Consider the following 22,274-nt stretch of genomic DNA (forward strand, 5'->3'; position numbering starts at 1 on the left):
CTAGGACATAATCCCAGTAGAAACACTGCTGGGTAAAAGGGTATGCGCAGTTTGATAACTTTTTGAGCATAGTGACAAATTTCTCTCCAATTGTTCACAGTTCCATCAACAATGTATCAGTGTCCCAGTCTCCCCATATCCCCTCCAGCATTCCTTACCTTTTCCTGTCATCTTAGCCAAGCTGACAGGTATGTAGGGGTACCTCAGAGTATTCTTAATTTGCATTTCTCTGATCAATAGTGATTTGGAATACCTTTTCATATGACTAAAAATAGTTTCAATTTCTTCATCTGAAAATTGATCACATCTTTTGACCATTTATCAATTGGGGAATGGCTTGAATTCTTATAAATTCAAGGTGAGCCTTTTGACAAATGCTTAGGATAGCTAGGTTGTACAGACAATAGAGCATTAGATCTAGAGTCAGGAGTATCTGAGATCAAATCTGACCTCCCTCACTTACTAGCTGTGTGATTCAAGATAAGTTACTTTATCTTAATTACCTCAATTTCTTCATCTGTAAAATTTATCTGGCCAAGGCCACTCTAGGGACTTTGGCAAGAAAACCTCGAATATGATCACAAAGAATCAGCACAACAAAGAAAAACAATAACAACATAGCACTGTCACGTCTCTTGGCAAGTCTTGGTGCCCCAGGAACCTCACTAAAACTAAGTAACAGCTGCTGAACTACATTGGGAGTTCCCTGAAAAGTTCTGTGAGATATTATTATCCTCATTTGACTTCTTCAGGGTTGCTTATACAGCTTCCAGAGCAAAGGCTGGCATCCAGGTGTGTGGATTTCCAAAAAGCTGACCCAATTGAATGAAAATGTATTGTGTCACATTTTCAGACTTTTTCAATGCATGGAGATCAGTGATATTGCCTTTTTCCTTCTTCGAAAAATACAATTTGTAATATGGGTTGGCTTTCTGGGAGCAGGGAAGTGAGAAATACACAGGATTCTCAGTCATATAAGGAACAGAAAATAAATAAATAAATAACACTTATTAAAAAACGAATTATGTCTACTATGTTCAAGACACTGTTCTCGGTGCATGTTATTCGAAGACAAAAAGTCAAATACTAACTGCCCTCAAGGAGGGAATTGAAGATGGAGAGCGACAAGTAAATACAATGTGAATACTGTATAACACAAAGTAATTTCAAGAGGGAAAGAATATTTGCAACTAGAAGAATTAGGAAAAGCATTAATGATAAAGGAGGCACCTGAGGGGTAATCTTGATAGTAGTCCAAAATTCTAAGGGAAGGAAGTGAGAAGGGATTGTATTGTAGTCACAAGGGACTTTTTGTGCAGAGGCATAAAGGTGGGAGTTGGAATGTTCTACAGCTAATAGACCAGTATGAATGGAAGGGGGACTAATATAAAATAAAAATGGGAAGCAGGGGAACCAAATTATGGTATTATTATTAAATGTCACTGAGGATTTTGCATTTCCAGGAAGCTATTGAAGATTTTTTAGTAGAGGATGATATGTTCAGCCATTTTAACCTGTGCTACATTAGGAATATCAATTTGACAGCTATGGGGAAGATGGACTGGAGAGGGAATAGAAAGGAAGTAATATAATATACTCCATAGGTAAAACATATTTTCCTGATGAAATATCTTCATCTATTTCACACAGGATGGCTTTTTAAAAATGGTTGTTTTAATGCTCAATTTTTCTTCTCCAGTTTGCTTAAATATAATTTTAATCTTTTGCTAGAAGTCATAACCCAAAATATTTTCTTAATATCATTTGCTAATTTCAACATAAAAGATTTTGTATCTACAAAATGGAGATTGATGCTGCTTACCCTAATCATATACTTTATTTATTCAAATTATTACAAAACACAGTACAAACAAAGAAGGCAGGATGAAAGAATGGCTATTATTAGAAAAAGAAAATAAAATATTTTTACATATGTTGAGCAAGATAACATAAATGGAAAAATGAAAATGATTAGATACTGATTTGAAATATTTCTTAATCCTTCAAAATCACTTTGTTTCTTAGAAACAGCATACATAAAACTACTTTAAAAAATTCTTGAAACAATAGTCCAGAATGATTAATGCACATATATAAATATAGAGTAATGGAAATATCAGTCATTATTTGAAAATGATTTGTTTCAAAAATCACATATATATATATATATATATATATATATATATATATATATATATATATATATATATATATATATATAGCATATATATATATATAGCATATATGTGTATGTTTGTATGTGTTATGTCTGATTCTCTATGATCCCATTTTTGGGATTTTCTTGGCAAAAATATTGAGTGGTTTGTCATTTCTTTCTCCAAATCATTTTTACAGAGGAGGAACTAAAGCAAGCAGGGTTAACTGACACAGCCAGTAAGTATATGAGGTCATATTTTAACTCAGAAGTACTTGAATGTTTTGTTTTTCAGCAAATAGCATTTATTGTGGTGAGGAAAAAATGTCAGGGAAGCTGATTTGTCTCCCTGTATTAGTTTCGCCTGATCACTTTCTTACCTGGGTTTCAATGGTTTTTGCCATACTCTTTCCTTCTCACCCTTGATTTCATATTCCTCTATTCATCTGTCCTCTTTACCTCCCTTTCCTAGTCCTTTTTTTGGCTCTGCCTTCCTCTATACTTTTTCTCAGAATGTATTTGTGGTCCTAATTTTCCCCTCAAGTATTATAAGGCAAGCTATGAGAAACCAAATTGCTATAAGGCATTTGCTTGTTGAATATATTCATACCTAAGGGATTGGATAAATCACAGAATCACGTTCACCCCACTTCTACATAAATGCCAGTTCTTGAGGTGTAAATGTTTATACTTTAGATCTAAATTGACACTAGAGGTGAGATTTGGCTCCCGAATATGTCTTCCTCATGTGCTAAGGGCTAACCAGTCTCTACACACTAGCCATGTTTAGGCCACAACTCTTCAGCAACATTTTAGCCTTTCAACCTGGAAGGATTATTCATACTAAATTTATAGAAATTATCTTCAGAGGAGAACAGATTTAAGAAGCTTCAGATGTTTAAGTTCCATTATTTGGGGCTTAGTCAGTGGAAATAATATAGACTTATGTTTAAGAGGTAAAAATAATATAATTAAATGGTGATAAAAATATTTCTCTAATATCAGCTGTCTCAAAAATGATAAGTGCTGTAGAATAAGAGAGGCCTAATAATCCATCATAAACGAATTATTTCTGGAAAGCATATGATTAAGTTGCCACATGAGTTATAATCAATGTCTGGATGTAATATTCACAAAGAGTTTTGGTGCCTCAAACACTATAATGAGAAAAGGCACCAAAGAAATATAACTTGTCACCAAAGTGTTCACTAAAGGTAGTAAACCAAATGAAATGAGTGAATATAAATTATGACTTTAGAACAGAGATCTTCAACCTTCCTCAGAACATGTACCTCTCTGTTTTATTTCTCTAAAACTTTTTGATCCTAGAACAGAAGTAGTGACAAAATTAGTGGTGTCACTAGCTCTTGAGTACATAGGTAGATGGATCATAAGAGGAAAGCAGACTTTCCATTGTTGATCCTACTATGACTAAAAAGGACTTTGAGATCATTCAACTATTTAAGGGACTCTGCTGTGATATGGAGAAGTAGTCTATGATTCCCTGCTATTGCGAATTTTCTTTGAGTCTGTAGTACAGACTCTACTTTTCTATTTAGTTTGATAAAAAGCTATCATATATACTTCTGTTAGTAGTGAGAAGCAACAAAGTGCAATAAACTGTCAGATTCAAAATATTGACATTTAAATGCTTCTGCTAGAGTAACTGCTGAGTAGTGCAAAACTATATGAATGTGCTTCCTAAGTATTTTAATAATTATTTTAATACAGTTAATATGTGTATATAATATATTTAAGTATTTTAAATATATATTTAATAAGCACTTTTGAATGTTATATGTTATTTGAGGCTTGGAAAGTCATAGTGAATAAAACAAATCCTGTTTCTTACCCATATTAACTATAAGAACTGCTATTTAAGTTCTCACTGATCCAGTGATCTCTCTAAGATTAAGTATCTATGTAAGTTTGTACTCCATACCATTGAAACCACAACTGCTTCCCGGCATTTCCTCAGCAAGTATAATTTTCTAACTAGACAACATTTACACTAACCTATTAAAACATAAACTGATGCACCTCGGTGGCATAGAGCTCATAGATTTGAGTTCAAAGCTGGCCTTAGACACTTACTAGCTGTATGATCCTAGATAAATCACTTCATCCTGTTTGCCTCAGTTTCCTTATCTGTGAAATGAGACAGAGAAGGAGATGGCAAACCACTTTAGTATCTTTGTCCAGAAAACCACAAATGGGGATCACAAAGAGTAGCACACGATTAAAATAACTAAACAACAAATGGAACCAAAAAATATATCGATTTCTTAGAAATTAACCACTTTATAGAATTTTCTTTATTTCCATGTCCAACTCCAAATTCTTATCTTATATAAGCTTGTGTGTACACATGTGTATGTATATGTATATATATATATACACATTTATAAATGTGACATATATTACTTTCAATTTGTCCATTTTATACACTTCAAAACAGTCTCAAAAATATTGTATTAGGTCAAATATTTTGTAAAAATCAACATATATCCAGACTTTTAAATCAGGGAATATAAAAGTAACATGTTAGATTTGAAATCAGGAAGATTACCTTCAAATCTTACTTTTGACACTTTCAAGCTGTAAAGCCATCAGTTTCTTCATCTATAAAATGGGCACAATTATTGGTCTAGTGTCCACAGAGTTGTGAAGCACCAATGAAATAATGTATATAAAATTTTTAATCAATTAGTAAGGATTTATTAAGCATATATTCTTTAAAGTAATATGGATATACTAATCACTGTCATATCTGAGTCCCTGTAGTCTGTCATTTTTGCCTGAGCAACATCTAAACCCTAATAGCTGCAAAATGTGCAATTATCTATTCATTACTCCTTACACGATGGGCATCTGGGTAGCCAGGGGATAGAACACTGCAGATAGAATGGATAGAGTGGATGGATCAGAGTTCACATCTGATCTCAGATACTTAGTAGCTATGTGATTTTCTATGTAACTCTACTGGACTCAGTTTCCTTATGTGGAAAATGACCAGAAAATGACCAACTACCCCAGGATCTTTGCCAAGAACTGAAATGACTGAACAATTCATTACTTAATTTATTCACTAACATTTTCATTCAGCTTTTGATCTTGTCCTAAATGAACTATGATTTCTTCAAGTAAATTTCCCCGTTCTTCTAACCATATGGTACGTCTTTTTAAACCCTCAAGTAATTGGCTCCTGATCTATTTTGTAGGTACATATACACTACATGTTGGTTTATTTTTGTTTTCTTTCTTTTTTTGGGGGGGGGGGGCGTTCTGATTCTGTCCATCTCACTGAAACAGCAAGTACAAAGATCTCTTGCAGTCCCAATTATATTGCGGATATTCGCAAGAGCTTTGACCTGATCATTTTTTGACCTGGGCTGATATGGTCCTGCCTAGCCGGGCTGGTGAGCCTCTGCTCCCAGATGACTACTATATTGGTTCTGGACTTGTTGGAAAGCAGCTGCAGTCTTCATAGACTATTATTCCTGACTTGGTTTTTCAAGGTCCTTTTAAATTTATCTTTACTCACTTCTTGCTACTTGTATAACCTCTTCAATCTATTTAACTCAAACCTCATCTATTTACCATGCTCAGCAATATGTGTAACACAGACCTGATGTCTGACCTTTAGCTAAGAATGAACCACACATGTGGAATACCCAATTTCTCATCTCATCACCACACTGGGTGGTTAGACCTGCTTGCTTTTCATTTTAATTTTGTTTCATTAGAAGTGAAGCTGTAACTCTTGTTTTCAGGAACAGCATATCTTTCTTATGATGACTAGGCCCTAAACAAGGGCAGGAGTTACATTAGTTCCTAAGTGACTGAAGGAAACAAATATCTATGAGTGGTAACCAGTGGGGGAGAATGTCATATAGTTGATGTGAAAAAAGAAGAAACATAAAGAGTGACTTTAATCACAGTATGAATTTTTCTTATTTGAAGCATTAAGCCTTCTGGATTCAAGGAAGTTATTAAAGTCAACTGTTACATGAAGAGCTTTATATCTAGTTAAATATAATTATAAATGATGTGTAGAATGCCCTACTGCTCTAACTAAGAATTTCTTTATAAGTTAATTCTCTAATTGGGAGAATGGGACTTCTTGAATGAAGCTTAAGGCCTAGAAGCAGATGGCCAAAAGAATAAAGAAGTAGGGTATAATAATAAATCATATCATGAGAAGACAGGACAGGGGAAGTACAGGAGGGGGAGGGGGAGGAAGGGGAGTTGGGGAAGGAAGCCACATGACAAAGGACCAGAGCTGAAACAGAAGAGAAGAGGTAAAAGGAAGGACATAGTAATAAAGAGAAAGCTGGATGCCAATTCTGGGCAGCATGACTGGAATTCTAATGAAAAGCTGCATAGTTGGAAAACATACAGCTAGAGAGTAATAGTAAAAACCCCACAGCAGTTTGAGAGTTCTGAAATGAGGCCTTGTTCCAGAGGGTCTGTAACTATCCTGAACGGCTGACTCAGAGGCCTTTAAAATGGAAAGACTTTCTTTAGTTGAATGTTGTTTTTTGTTTATTTGTTTTTTTTTTTTTTCTTTTTTGTTTTTTTTAAGGGCACAAATCTGGAGAAGGAAAAAAAAACTCAATAACTTAACAGAAAATAAGAAGAAGAGAAAAGTGAACAAAAGTCAAATAAGGACAAAGCTAATCATTTACTATATTGTCAATGTCCAAAGATTTATTTTAGTTTCCCTCTATGAAATCTCTTGATTCTTTTCAAACCAAAATGAATGCATTGTAACCTTGACCCAGAACTGAGATATTTCTGACTATCCTCTAATACTGTATATACTTATCATGGAGCATTTATGGTTGCAAAGGACTAACTTTGTCTTTTTTCATTTCAATTCATGTGTCATTTAAAAAAATGTTTAAGTCAGCTGGAGACTGGAAGTGCCAAATCAGACTTCTATCAAAAACATCAGTGAAATTTATAAATTAGTAGAGCTTGAAGAAACCATAGGAAGTCACAGAGACCGTTCCTTTGCATCAGCCAAGATAGCAATGAAATCTTGTCATAATGACTGGGAGATCTATATTTATACCTCTATCTATATATATCTATTGATAGATATGTAACATATAGACATAGAGCTGTTTAAAATTCCATAGTCTTCCAAATGGAATGATTCCAGGAACTTAAAATAATTACTAGAATAATGTTTTCCTTCAAGATCCTTTTCCCCTTCTGTGTTCTATAAGAAGAATAACTATAAGCAAGGGTATGTTACTGGAAATTCTAATAGAATGATGTAATTATGGCTTTCTTGGACTAAATCAGCCACAGTTTTCCAAGAACTTCCCTGTGGGTCTTTTAGACCCTTCAGGAAATCATCTAGGTCAAAATTATAATCACAAAGACATTTTAATATAAATATCAGTAGTTATAACCCACATAAACAAAAGCTCTTTAAGGGATCCTCAATAATTTTAAGTGTCCTGAAAGAAAAAACATTTCAAAGCTGTTGTAGTACCCCATCATAAATCATTTATTAAGAAGTTTCTCATCACTTTCTTGAGGCTTTAGGCAGAAAATTCCTTAACAGAAATAGTAAAAAAAAAAAAAAAAAAAAAAAAGTGCAATTAGATGCATACATCTTTAAAAAATTGAATTTAACAAAAGTTCACCAATTCTTAAACATTATTTTTTTATGTTCTTTTTGTTGTGGTGGTTGTTAGTATATGGAAATGTTCATTTTTATATTTTTGTTAAATTTATAATTAAAAAATTAAATGGAAATACTGTGTTCTTTTCATTAGAGTATCTTTATGAACATGAAAAAAGACAACCTGTTAGCTATGTTGAAACAGGTATATTTTTTAACATAATTAGTCATTTTATGGCCACTGAAACTTCTTCCAACTCTAAAATTTTGTTATTTCATGAATATCTGCACAATGTTTGCTGGCAATGACATGGTTACTACATTTAAGCAACCTCTATCAAAAAGGCACAGAATCTCCTATCATGATATGAGGCATCCAGTGGACAATTGATGATTTGTGTATTTAGTCCTTTAGAGCAATCATTTCTCCCTTACTTCAAAGTTTTATTATGACATAGAGGTAGCCTTGGCACTCAAAGGGCTTATCAATGGAGCAAAGATTCTGAAAGGTCTTTATGTTAGAAATGTTTCAAGTAAAGAGGAGACAGCCTATTATTCCATTGGTCTAGGAATTGGTACTAGTAATTCTCCATAAAGAAATTTCCATAATAATGCAACTTGGTAATATCTCTGCAATTTATGGTTTTAAAGTCTTGCTTAGCGCAATGTATAGTGTCATACAGCTATTATGTGTCAGAAGTAGGACTTGATCAAGGTCTTCCTAGATCAAGACAGCTCTCTACCATGACTGCTATTACATATAAACTATAGGCTTATCAAGAATGCATGTTTATTGTCTGAGCATAATCCTAGCTATGTTTAGAAAGCTAAACATAATTGCCAGATAACTGATTTAACTACAGCAGCCAAAGAAACCAGTTTTAACTTTATAGAGGGGGCTAATCTATCTAAGCCATAACGAGTACCTTGGAATTTGGAACCATTTTGTGAGTTCCTTCCCTTTCTCTTTGTTTAGGAGGAAGAGATCTTTACTTTTATCTATGGAGTGAAGTCAGATCTCTTCCCCTACCCTTCTGATTGGGTAAATGGAACACATGAGAATAACTTTCTGTGCATTTGTTGAAACAGGAACATAATTTCCCCATGAACAGGTCATTTCCTCTGGCCTTCAAGATAAAACTGAGGATTAAAGTTTTGTTTTTTCAACTAAAGTACAACAACAAAACGTTGAAGTATTCCACTGAGTAAAAGCCAGCCTATTGAAACTGATAGCATTGCAGGGCTTTGAAAGCAGGCAAGAGCAGCCTTAGGGTAGTGACTGCCAGCTGGGCATGAATGACTGGAGTAGAAGCCAATCCACTGAAATGGACTGGACTATAGAGACCCCAGATTAGGAAATCCAAGCAGCTGCAAATGCTGATGGCCAAGAATCAGCAGAAAGTAGAGCAACAGCCCAAGCAGAAAGAAGTAGACAAAACCAAGGCAAGTCTCTTAGAGAGAATAGTTCTAATTGTTTTAAAGGGCAGAGAAGAGACTCAACTTGGTTAAAAGTGGGGTGGGAGAAGAAGTATGACTAGGGGTTATATGCCACTTACACTGGGAGCTGGAGGAGAAGAAAAGAAGAAACTGGGCAGAGCTATTGCTGCTGGGGAATGAGAGAGGCCAGGGGGAAAGCCCTATCAAAAGTCGTCTTAAACTAATTATATTGCCCCTTCTGTACATGTACAAAAATCCTGACTGACCTGACCTAGTTTTAGCTTTACCTGACCTTCCATCTCCCTGCCTGTTTGGGAAAGCATTGCTATGAAGTACATTTTCCCTCCCCATGTGCTGACTAAGCCAATCAGGCTCAGACTCACCAATTTATCAATGTTCCTCTTTTACAAATGGAGCCCAGAAACGAATATATTACTCTAGATGTGATCTGACTAGTATGAAGTAAAATAGGACTATTATTTCCTTTAACCTAAATACTATTCTTTCTTATGCAGCCTTAGTTAGTATTATTACTATTAGTAGTAGTATTCCATTTTAAAGCACAGCAACCTATTGTTGATTAATTCAAGCATATCTATCTACATGTTTGTGTGCATATAGATGTACACACACACATATATAAATTACTGTTGTTATGTATCTCTATTCAATGATGGTGAAATATTTTTTAAACTTAATTACAAGACCAAGTTTTCTCAATTAAGTTTCATCTGATTATTTTCACTACAGCTTTTCAGTTTGCTGAGATCTTTTTGAATTTTGATTCTGTCACTCAACATAACTATAGTCTTTGACTTTTCTTACTTGTAAATTTTATAGGTATATATTTCTATGTTTTCACTCAAGGTCCAGGCAAAAATATTGAACACAATCAAAATAAAGAACAACACATTACAGTTAAAAGATCATTCCCCAAAATTATCTGTTAAATTTATCACTTATTTTTATCTACAGAGGTTAAAGAAGTATCAAATCCACTTCTTGGTATCAATTTATGTTCGTCTACCTAGTCCAAGAAGATGTGATGAGAAACTTAACTTAAATATCTATTAAAATCAAGTTAAAGGATTCCATAGCATCCCACTTATTTGCTAGGGCTTAGTATATGTCAGGAACTATGAACAGACCCTGCTTTCAAGGAGCTCACAATCTTCTATGAGGGACAATGTGCAAACAACTATGTGCAATTATTATGCTAGAAATGATTTTTTTAAAGCAAATGAAATATATATTTCTATGTTTTCACTCAAGGTCCAGGCAAAAAATATTGAACACAATCAAAATAAAGAACAACACATTACAGTTAAAAGATCATTTGCACTTATTATTCTATGCTGGCTCCTGGTGGTTTTTGCTTCTGTGTTGTTGGAATTTTTTAATTTGTGATTTTGGGGTTTGTTAGTTTTTATTCTTGTTACTGTTTTCTGCTTCTGTTTCAAAGTGCTAAAAACCATTCATCCTAAGATTTCCCTATGAATATTAACTTACTCAGTGTATAACTTTGGGAAACCATATTTTTGATAAGTAGGACAATACTTTCTCATCCTTTTTCGAAGATTCTGCTGTTGAATGTCCAAGTAGAAAAGAATATAACATATCTGGGCCTGGCTAAAGCAACTGCATGAAATTTTCAAATCTGGGAGCTTCTGACTATCACTATTTGTTCTATTCTATTCAGTTGGAAGATCATTCTCTATGGCATAAAATATAGAAATAACAGTAGAAAAATTGAGCTTTCACTGTCATCTGTTAACAAGGCAGCTAGGTGGCGCTGTTGGTAGAGAACATAGCATTAACTCATTCTGGGTTAACCTGACTGCCACCATTTTCACCCATCAGAGGAAAAATAATGAATGATGGGTCTTTGTCAGTTATATGGCAATGAGGCTGAAAAAGCAAGAACAGCAGTAGAATGAGTAAACAGTAAAAGTAAATATAAAATAATCTCTAATTATAATTAACATCTGTCAGTTAAAGGCTTGAAAGCTAAGAAAGATAATGGGAAAATTGGAAAATCAGATACAAATAGTATTCGTACTTGAAGAATGTGACAAAGAACTGGGATTATTTATGATGATGAAGGAAAGCATAAAAATAGTTCAATAAGAGCCTTCAGGCTTAGCAAGGATTTTCAAATATCAAACAACCAGATGTTTTCCACATTCACAGAAGACTGAATACAATTTTAAGTAGTTGTGTAACAAATTTAATGTTGATCAAATAATGATAACAGCTATCATTTATAAGAGCTCTTAAGATTTTCTTATGATAAGCCTGTAAGTTATATCTCTCTCCTTTACAGATGAAAAAACTAAGGCTAAAGAATATAAAATGGGGTTGTCCAGTGTTTAATGGAGAGTGATAGTCAGGATTTGAATGTCAATTTATTGACTCCAAATCTAGTCCTTTTTATTATGAATTTAATAAACATGAATATTTTAGTATTCAACAACAGAAAGAACACGAGGAAATTTGAAATTCTATTATGAAACTAAAAATATATACATTGAATTTAGCACAATAGTTACAAAAGGGACCTATTTGACTCCATTCTCTTCTGAACTTCCTTCTTTGCTTTTTGGCATATTTTAAAAAATATTTTATTGGTACTTTGTTCTTTCTTTTCCTCTCTAGTTCTTCTTTGACTATAACACAAGGAGTCTGTAAAACTCATTGGGAACCAATGGCGGCCGCATCTGGCCAGCAGGCCGTAGTTTGAGAACCCCTGAATTTAACCAATCCAGCAAATTATATGAAAATACAAATTAATCTCTAAAGGTAAAATAGCAACTTTTCTTTTGTGATTTAAATGTGATCCAGAAAAAGATAAAAGAGATTGCATCAATGACTTTACCACTCCTTCCCTCCTTGCTAAACTTCAGAGGATTCCTCATGCTCTTAGAGTAAAATTCATACTCTTGTGTCATTTAAAGTTTTTATTTTCTCTTTCCAAAGAGCTTTCTAAGCTTTTTGCAACATTATCACCTTTGTGCCTCCTATATTACAAAACCAACATTGCATTTTCTTCCTTTATGTCTGTCCTCTATGCCCAAGAATGCCTCCCTGCTCATTCTGTCTTTTAGAATCACCATCTTTCTTTTTCAAAGCTCAGTATATGTAATATTTTTTATGGCAGTTGTGAATGTTTTCTTCTTCTCAAAATTATTATTATAATATTTATCTGTTTACATGTTATATCACCCAGCAGCAAATAAACACTTTGAGGGCAGAATCTGGTTTTTTCTTTGTTTTTGTACCTCCAGTGTCTTGCACAAGTGCTTTGTATACTATGAGTATTGATTTAATTGGAGTCCTCATACAGATTTTAGAACTCTACGATTTTAATATGTTCTTTTCCATTTTATAGTTTATATTATGACCACAGTTATCATGAAATGATGTTCAATATAATTCCCAAGATTGTGTAATTAGCCTAACATAATAAATTATGTTTCCTGTATTATACATATTTACTTATCTGTATGGCAATATTTCTAAATGAGTTTTACAAACCTAAGTGTGATGAACTGTAGCATCATTGAACATTCAATATGGGCTCTTATGTGGAAAGAGAAAGGAAATTTCCTTTGAACTAGATTGAGATAAACAGATCTCATAAGTGAGTCAAGATCTAATAACTCATAAGCAGTAAATTCTCTAGTAAGCTGCAGAAGATTCATTAGGATGAGATGCCTCAAATTCACAGTAATATTATCACACCATCAAATTATGTTCCTTATTTATCCAATAGGTTTCTTAAAGATCTTTCTTTTAAAATATTTCTGAACCTGTTTATTTAAAAAAAATACTTCACCACATCAAATTAAACATACTATGAAATATAAATAAATCTTTAACTGTTATTTTCCTTAAAACATTTGATGAAATATTGCAGAGTAGTGTACCGTATATTGGAAACAGTACTGGATTCAAAGTTGATACAATAGAAAGAATGTTGAATTCAAAGTCAGAAGGCAAGTTCAAACCTCAGCTCCATTACATAATTATTCTAAAACATACTTTCCTCATATCTAAATTGAAGGAGGTAGATAAGATCAAAATCTGAAATCTTCTGACTTCATTATTTTCAAAGGACATAAATTTGAAAATGTGATGGACTTTATCCAGAGGTACTTGAAAAGTTAAAAAAAGACATTACAGCCAAATGCATTTTAATCATTTTACATTTGCATGGTGGGTTTTTAAAGCAACAGTATTATCAGAACAATTAAACTGGCATTATTGATTCAACAAATATTAATTGACTATTGATAGTATACAAAACTCCATGCTAATGCTGAATTAGTGTTATTAATGCAATTAGTGAATTAGTGCAGAGATAAGTAAGATGGGTCCTCTACAAGAAATTTATAATCTAATGAAAGATAACACATTCACAGAGATTTAAAATGCAAATACTAAGCATAAGGAAGTAATAATAATAATAGCTACTATTTACATAGCACTTTAAGATTTATACAGTACTTTCTCATTGCCTTATTTAATAATCACAACAATCCTGGGAGGCACATTATTATTCCCATTTTTCAGATGAGGAACTGAGGCTGAGAAAAATAAATTGATTTGTACAGGATCATAGAACTAATAAGTAGTTTTGTCTCAATTTAAATCCAGGTCTTCCAGACTCTAAATCTAGCATCTTCTTTGCTATACCTGTATAAACGGTATAAAATGGGAAAATTAGTCCTGGAAAGATGAATTCAAGATATGACATCAGTGTCTTAGAAGGTAGTTTTTCAGTTGAGTAGACTTTCAACAGAAATGGGGTATGATATTCTAAGATCAGGAATTAGGTATAGTAAAATAAAAAGGTGAGAATGTGTAGACATATTAAAGGGAACAATGAGTTGCCCAATTTGGATGGTGTATAGAATATCTTAGAAAAAAACTACCTGGATTGTAAAGGCAGGATGCTGCCAGATCATGGAATTTTAATTTTAGGCATTATGTGACAGTAAGAGGGGAGTTGTTGAAAGTATTTGTATGTTAGGATACTATGGTCAAATCTCTGAATTAGGAAATTCATAAATGAGTAAATTATCTGTGGAGAGTTTATGGGAAATCTATGGACAAGAATTAAGCAGAATGAGAAAAGATAATGGTTTCACTCTGTGGAGGGAATAGCCACACAGATGAGATCACATGTGAAAATTCCAGGTCTACTCGCTATAGTAACTTCAGTTCCTATATTGAATATTAAAATATTCTCCAATAAGGATGTGGCTCCTCTTTCCAGAAGACTTGTGTATAAACAACCTACCAGCAAAAACCACTAAAGAGCAGAACTCCACTGGCACAAGATATTCATCAACTTTATTTACCATCATAGCTGGAATTACTCCGCCATATTTATTTTGTAATTTTATTAGCTACTCTTTGTGAATTGTCTTAATCTTTAATACTCACTATACATATCTGTGCACATATCAAGTACAAGTATCATTGATTCTAATGTGCCATAACACAGACTCACACACATTAAAATGATAATTTACATAAAATCTGAACATGATTCAATTACATTTTTCAACATTAAATGTTTATGGGAACAATAAAACACATGTATACATCTGTATGCCATGCTATATGCTCTCAATAGAATGTAAGTTCTTGAAGGCAGGAAGCAACTGTTTGAATTTTATCTTTGTATTTACGATATTTTGCTTAGCACCATGAACAGAATGGGTAAGAAATCATTTTGGTTTTGATTTTCAATTGAATTGATTAAAGTGTCTTTGGCATTGAATGAAATAAAGTTCCTTTTATAGTAGCAGTCTCTGAAATCAGTCAATTTGGAACCTAATCTTGAAAACTCAGTGTATATTTTTATAACCTCAGCTATGAAAAACATATTAGAGAATATTTACATTTAATTTATATAATTACTCCATTCAAAATATCTCCAGCTCTCAAAACAATCTTTTAAATATTAGATGAACCAGGGAATAAATCTGCTACCATTCCTTGAATTTTCATTAGGTGTGTACATACAAATATGTCACATTAAAAAAAAAATAAAGCAATTCTATCATCATGTAGTGAATTAGTCTGGACCATACTGCCTTTACCATCATCATTTTTTTATGAATTTTACATTGATCAGGTCACTAAAAACACACAAAGCCTAAGGCTAGAGCCAAGAATTCATGACCCAAACTGATAGGTCTAAACCATAAAACCATATGCTTCAAATTAACAACCAAGGTAAACAGCTCAATTTGCTGTTTTTATCCCTGATGATGTTCTTCAGAGAATCAGATGGACATATGGTTTCTTAGATGGCAAGTTAGAAGATTTATTCAGGTGGTAAGTGAGAAAATAGACAAAAACAAAATAAAAAAATGTGGGTCAACAAAACAGCAGAGTTAGAAAATAAGTCTGCACCATCCACAAAACTGTAAAATGCTACAGTTATTTTAATGTAATATAAAATTTAGTAGTGAAAGAGAAATGGAAATATTCTTTGACTATTCCCAATTCTTTATAACTATACAAATTCATGTGTACAAATAAAATTTACATACACACATCAAGTCAAAAAATGCATTTATGAATCAAAGACTATGTGGCAGACACTGTTTGCCAAGCTCTAAAAATGCAAATATAAAGGAAAAGAAACACAATTCTTAACCTTGAATTACGTTCTAATGAAGAAGAAAGTACCTCAAGATTAGAGGAGAATAGGAATAAGGGAGGAAGCATGTGACTGGTTCATTACTTCCCCAAAATGGAGATTGCAAGAGTGTGAGAAAAAGAGGTAGACACATGTTTCAGGGTAAAAAGGCTGCTGGGATGTGAAAGGAAATCCAGAGTCAGAAGATCCAGTGGAGAAATGAAGTATATATGAATACACAAACATATGCACATTTATTTATGTGCATATAACATCCTGTGTTCACAGCACTATTTAATATGCCAGAAAGACAGTTAAAACTTAAGCGATCTAGAGTCTTTATCCTTATGAAATTTATAGTCTGGCAGTGCTATATGGTACATACACAGGTAATGAGGGTTAGGTACAGGTTATGGTTAGGTTTAGGGTTATGAAAGAAAGTGATATATGAATGATAATGAGGAAAAGTCAAAGGTTAGTGAAGGCTATTTGAGTTAGGTTTTAAGTGATTGATAACAATTCAATATCTGAGGAGGGATAATATTGGAGAATAATCCAGCAGTCCTCATCTGCCTGTTCAAAGGTAAAGAGGTACAAAGGGAAAAAGAGCACCAAGCACTAGGAGGTAGGGAAATCAGGAAAGGCTATGAATAGAGATGGATTCTGAAAGAAGCTTTGAAACTAGAGATTTTAAGAGAAAGAGGTTATGAGGAAGTATATTACTAGCATAGAAGATCTACATAAAGGCATAGAGATGGAAAAGGAAGATTAGTAGTAACTGGATGAATGGAAGGAAAAAAATCATTCCAGAATTATTTTGGAGGTAAAAGTAAAAAAGTCAATAGAAGTTAGCAAATGTGAATTGTAAGGGACAAGGAAGAGTTAAGGAAAACACAATTTTTAATATGGGATACTAGTTGGTGCTACTGACAGAAACCTTGAAGTCAGAAGCAGAAGCAGATCTACAGGAAAAATAAGTTCAATTTTGTAGACAATGAGTTTGAGACACCAGTGGGACTTCCTAGTAGAAAAACCCAAGAGCACATTTGAAATTAAGGTCTAAAGTTCAGGTAAAGGATCAGAGCTGCAAATAAAGATTTCAGTCTTCTGCATAGTAGTAATATTTGAAAGTGTGAGAGTGAAAGTGATTGGTAAGGGGGGAAATGATCAAAGATAAGATCCAAGGACACAACATTGGTGCAGACATTCATTTTATCAGGTTAGTAAAAAGACAAGGAGGTAGAAAGAAGATGGAGGGATAGTTATAGAAGGAAGAAGAGGACAAGAAGATGATGGGGACACTGAAACTAAAGGATAGGAGAATATCAAGGAGGAATGAATGGAAAATTGTGTCCAATACAGAAGGTAGGTCAAAAAATATGTGGCTTTGGGTCGTGTGTGTGTAGAGTCACAGAGAGAGGGAGGAGAAAGAGAAGATAGAGAGACACAGAGAAATACACAGAAAGAGACAGAGACAGAGAGAGACAGAGACAGAGACAGACATATAGAGAGACAAAGAGAGACAGAGAGAGACATACACACATGCTGACAGACAGAGACACAGAGAGAGACAGAGACAGAAACAGAGCCAGAGAGACAAAGAGAGACAGAAAGACACACACAGAGAGAAAGAAACACAGAGACAGAGAATAAGATGAAGAGAGAGAAAGAGAGACAGAGACATATAGAGAGACACAGAGAGACATACACACATACACACACGCAGACAGACACAGAGAGACAGAGACAGAGACATATAGAGAAACAGAGAGAGAGACATACACACATACACACACGCAGACACAGAGAGACAGAGACAGAAACAGAGTCAGAGAGACAAAGAGAGACGCACAGAGAAAGAAACAAAAAGAAATACAGAAAAAGATGGAGAGACAGAGACAGAGACATATAGAGAGACAGAGAGAGACATACACACATACACACACGCAGAGACAGAGAGAGAAACAGAGCCAGAGAGACAGAGACAGAGACACACAGAGAAAGAAACAGACAGAGAATAAGATGAAGAGAGATAGAAACAGAAAGAGAAAGAGAGAGACAGAGAGACACAGAGAGGCAGAGAGACACACAGAGACAGAGGCAGAGAGACAGCAATAGAGAGACAGAGACAGTTGAAGTGAGAGATAGAAACAGAGAGAGAGAGAATAAGAGAGACAGAGACAATGAAATAGAGAGATAGAAAGAGAGACAGAGAGAGACACAAAGAGACAGAGAGAGAGACAAAGAGAGAATAGGAAAAAGAAAGAGTGAGAAGGAGGGAGGGAAAAGATGGGAGGGAGATAAGTTTTAGACATTCTGTCTAAAATCTTCAACTGTCAGTCATTCCAATAAGTAATTGGAAGATTCTCTATAATAATAAAGGGAATATTGACATTAAAATTTAGAAGCATTGAAAGACTACAAATCTATGATTAGAAACACACAAATTACTTCCATATAAATACAGTGTGTTCCAAAAGTCTCAGTGCAGTTATCCTTTGGGAACACCTTGTATTGTTTGTTCAATGTACATGGGAGGGTTGTAGAGGGGAAGAATTTATGTAAAATAGAAAAAGATTCTAAGTCTAGGACAGCCACATAGTGAGGAAAAGAGAGGCCAGGTTAATGCTGTTTTAGTAATCATATAATTATAAACTCTTTAGAGGAAAGGCCTCCATTAGATCCCCTCTAGTGCACTTATGGAAGAATATGGACAAGAAATGCAGAGGATAACAAAGGGAGGAGTACCAATCTGTGCTATTGGAGGTAATTCCTATATTCATTATATCACAAGGACCCACTGAAGTACAGACACAACACTATACTTACATACTGTAGCAATATGGCAGAGGAGACAAAGAACACCGAACTTGGAGTCAGATCCCTAGGCATATGACATGAAAAGGTACCTTTATTCTCTGAGGCTCTGTTTCCTTATCTACAAAACATAACTAATATTAATTTGCAAAAAAAATTTTTCTAGTTCTTTACAATTACAGATCTATTAGTAAGAAGCATTATTTTTAATCTTAACAATAAAATATAAATAATGTAAGGAATATATATATATATATATATATATATATATATATATATATATATATATACACATATCTCTGCAAGTAACTGAAATTCAAAAATGCATACAATATTCATTGACTGAGCACACTGCATATTTCTATACGTTGTAGGCATACACAAACGAATAAGACATGGTATTTTCCTAAATTATTAGTACAAAGATATACACAAAAGTTTTAATAGTGTTATTTTTATTTCCAGGTTTTAAAAAAATAAGACATTTCATTGTTTTATTTTACTACTAATAATAACTGACATATTTGTTATACCTTAAACTTGCAAAGTATTTAATGTGCATTATTTTGTTCATCCTAAACAACATCCTTCTATGGTAGGTATGATTTTACAGGTTTTCCATATTTCAAAACTGATATTCAAAGAGTTTGTGTCATCTTTGTGGTAACAGTTTGTATGTTTGAGAAACAGGATCAGAATACAGTTCTTCCTGACAACATGATCTCCAAAATTCTATCTGCTAAATCATACATAGAAAATCAGGCTGATGCATGAGTAAAAACACACTTGTAGAAGTATATTAATCATTTTACTGGGCTCATTTTAAGTTTTTAAAAAAGCAGTAGGATAGGAAAAAAAATCATTAACCAGTTTGAACAAACTATAGATAGGGACCTTGGGTAATGAACAAAAGAATAATCATATTTCCTCCAACAAACGTTAGCTTTCTATTGTAAACATCAAACACAATCAGAATCTATATAATAATATGAATGCTGTCTTTCAAGGAAAATAATTTTTAAATCTATAAAGAGAAATAAAATAATGCTAGAAGAACTTTTCAATTCTAGCTTTCCTGATATCTCATCTTTTTAAAAAGCTTCTTTTGTAGGTGGCTTAGTTTTAGCACAAAGGCTGATAGAATAATTCTCCTTGAATACAGTGCTGAAAATGTTCCATGACCCCCAATTTTACTGATCAATTTTTTCTTCTTTAAAAAAAAAAATCCTATCTACAATTTATCTTTTTATTGACTTGTCAGTGTTTAAAAAGGGCACTCACTAATTAAGTCAGCTGTGAAAGTGATAGTTAGACTCCACTTACTTTCAACACAGCCTGCTTGCCAAGATGTTCCAAAATCAAATGTAAAGTTTAAATAGTGAAGATCAAAAATGTTGTGAATTCAGTTGTAAATAAAGCTTACTCCAGTGCAATATGAAACTATTTTCCCCCTGACTTTAGATCAGATTAGATTTTGAAATACTAAAAAATGTTAACTATGTAAATATAAATTTATACACTACCCACATGGACAAGTATCCGCAGATATTGATAAATATGTATATATACATTTATATACATATGTAAGTATGCCTTTTTGTTAGTTTAATTAGTTTTGTTAGTTTAATTCTATATTATATTGTATCTCATATGGAAATGTGTTTTATGTAAATATATATGTAATTATTAATTTTATTATATTTATCTATGCACATGACATATGTTGCTTTCTTCTCTTGTAGAATATAATATAAGCTTTGTAAGGGCAAAAGACTGAGACATTTTTAATCTCACAAAATATTTCTCTATGCCTTAAATATATTAACTAACCATTTAATAAATTCTTATAATTCTATAAAAGGCCACTTGCATGAATCTACCTTTGTGAACTATCTCATATTTATCCATATCTGTAAATATACACATATGCATATGTGTATATTTATATATTTACACAAATGTGTATACACACACACACACACACACACACACACACACACACACACACACACACACACCCTTTTCTACCCTCCCATCTATGTTAAATCCTATCATCCTTTAAGACTGAGTTCAAAACTTCCCCTTTCTATGAAGCACTTTATCTTCCCAGGAAGGTTTTTTTCTTCTGAGCTCCTCTTACCCCTAGATTCTATGGCATTTATACAATGACTTCTCATATACTATCTTGTATTAAAATTATAAATTATCCTTTCTCATGGACCTGTCCTTCTCTTAACTCTACAATTAGCTGTTAGAGGTCAGATACAATATTTTCTTTCTGTTCCCCACAGAAGTAATACTTACTTACATGCAATAATTTCTAAATAAATATTTGTTTAATAAATTATTTTAATCAATCACTTCACAAGTGAAAAACCAATTTTCTAAAAGGGTTGTTATGGAACTCTAAACTCCAATTCAAATTATGTTAAGTATCATCTTTATAACTGTAGTGTATTTTCAATTATTACCAGTTAGTATTGTCGCATAACTCATGCATCTCCATAAATAAGTGTCTGTATGTGAGACTGAGTCTGTATGCTTGTGTCTAGTAACCCAAAGTATAGAGCACCAGGTAAGGCTGTTCCCAACAAACAATGCTCAAACATTTGAAGTCAAACAAGGTAAAAATAATGAAGGACTATTCTATCAATATTTCATTTTCTTTCCACATTATCATTGAGAAGATCATATCCTCAACTGGAAGTGAAATAGGGAGAGAAGACTAGAAATGACTTGCTGATAATGAAATCACCCAAAAAAGCAAATTACCCTTCATAATATTTTCTATTCATGAGAGATAACTAGCATTAATAGGAAGAAATTATTTTGTTTCACTATAAGGAACAACTTAAAAAGAACAAATGTATATAAAAATGGTATATGCTATTTAATTGATTAGGAAAAGGCAGTTCATAGCACAATGTGACCTGGATTTAGTAAAGCAGACTTCAGTTTAATATGACCTCTGATACTTATTATCTTTGAGGTGTTGGACAAGTCATTTAACTTCTGCCTACTTAAATTTACTCATTTGTAAGATATAAATAATAATAATAAAGGTTATTTTATACTGAACTTCTAGGGTTGTTGTGAGAAAAAAAAATGAGATATTTGTAATGCACTTTGAAAACTTTTGTTCTATTCAGTCATTAGAGTCATGGCTGACTATGATATCATTTGAGGTTTTTTTGGCAAAGTTGTTAGAGGGGTTTGCCATTTTCTTCTGCAGGTCATTTTACAGATAAAACTGAGGACACAGGGAAGTTCTGAGATTTTAACAATGTTATCTGGAGGAAAAATATCTTGGTCTAGTATTTTTTGTTGAAATGCACAGAATAAACTGACTAAGTTTACATATGGTTTACAAAGACCTTTCACATCATCATAGTCTTTGATCCTCACAGAAACTCTGTGAGGTAGGTCATTCTCACTTCAGAGATAAAACAAGCTGACCTTCAGAGAGAATAAATGACATGCTTTGGGTTGTAAGCTGGTGAGCAGGCACTCTACTTTTTTGAGATCATGACTCTTGCCCAGTCACCAAGATAATAAGTATCTGAGACCCAGTT

The 22,274-nt window shown here is 33.3% G+C and overlaps 1 protein-coding gene across 7 annotated transcripts in view; it reads right to left on the reverse strand.

The window, feature by feature from the left end:
- PCDH9 (protocadherin 9) overlaps positions 1-22,274 on the reverse strand; it is a 1,054,104-nt gene that overhangs the window by 405,412 nt on the left and 626,418 nt on the right. Inside the window, exon 5 of one of the 7 annotated variants that reach the window (XM_074299226.1) lies at positions 18,782-18,823. The exons of the other annotated variants lie outside the window; for them this stretch is intronic. Coding sequence (XP_074155327.1) covers positions 18,797-18,823 — 27 coding nt within the window. The 3' untranslated portion in view covers positions 18,782-18,796. Of the gene's footprint in view, positions 1-18,781; positions 18,824-22,274 lie in introns of those variants that run through there. 7 annotated transcript variants of the gene reach the window in all.

This window comes from Sminthopsis crassicaudata, chromosome 3 (genome assembly GCF_048593235.1).
Source record: "Sminthopsis crassicaudata isolate SCR6 chromosome 3, ASM4859323v1, whole genome shotgun sequence".
NCBI lineage: Eukaryota > Metazoa > Chordata > Mammalia > Dasyuromorphia > Dasyuridae > Sminthopsis > Sminthopsis crassicaudata.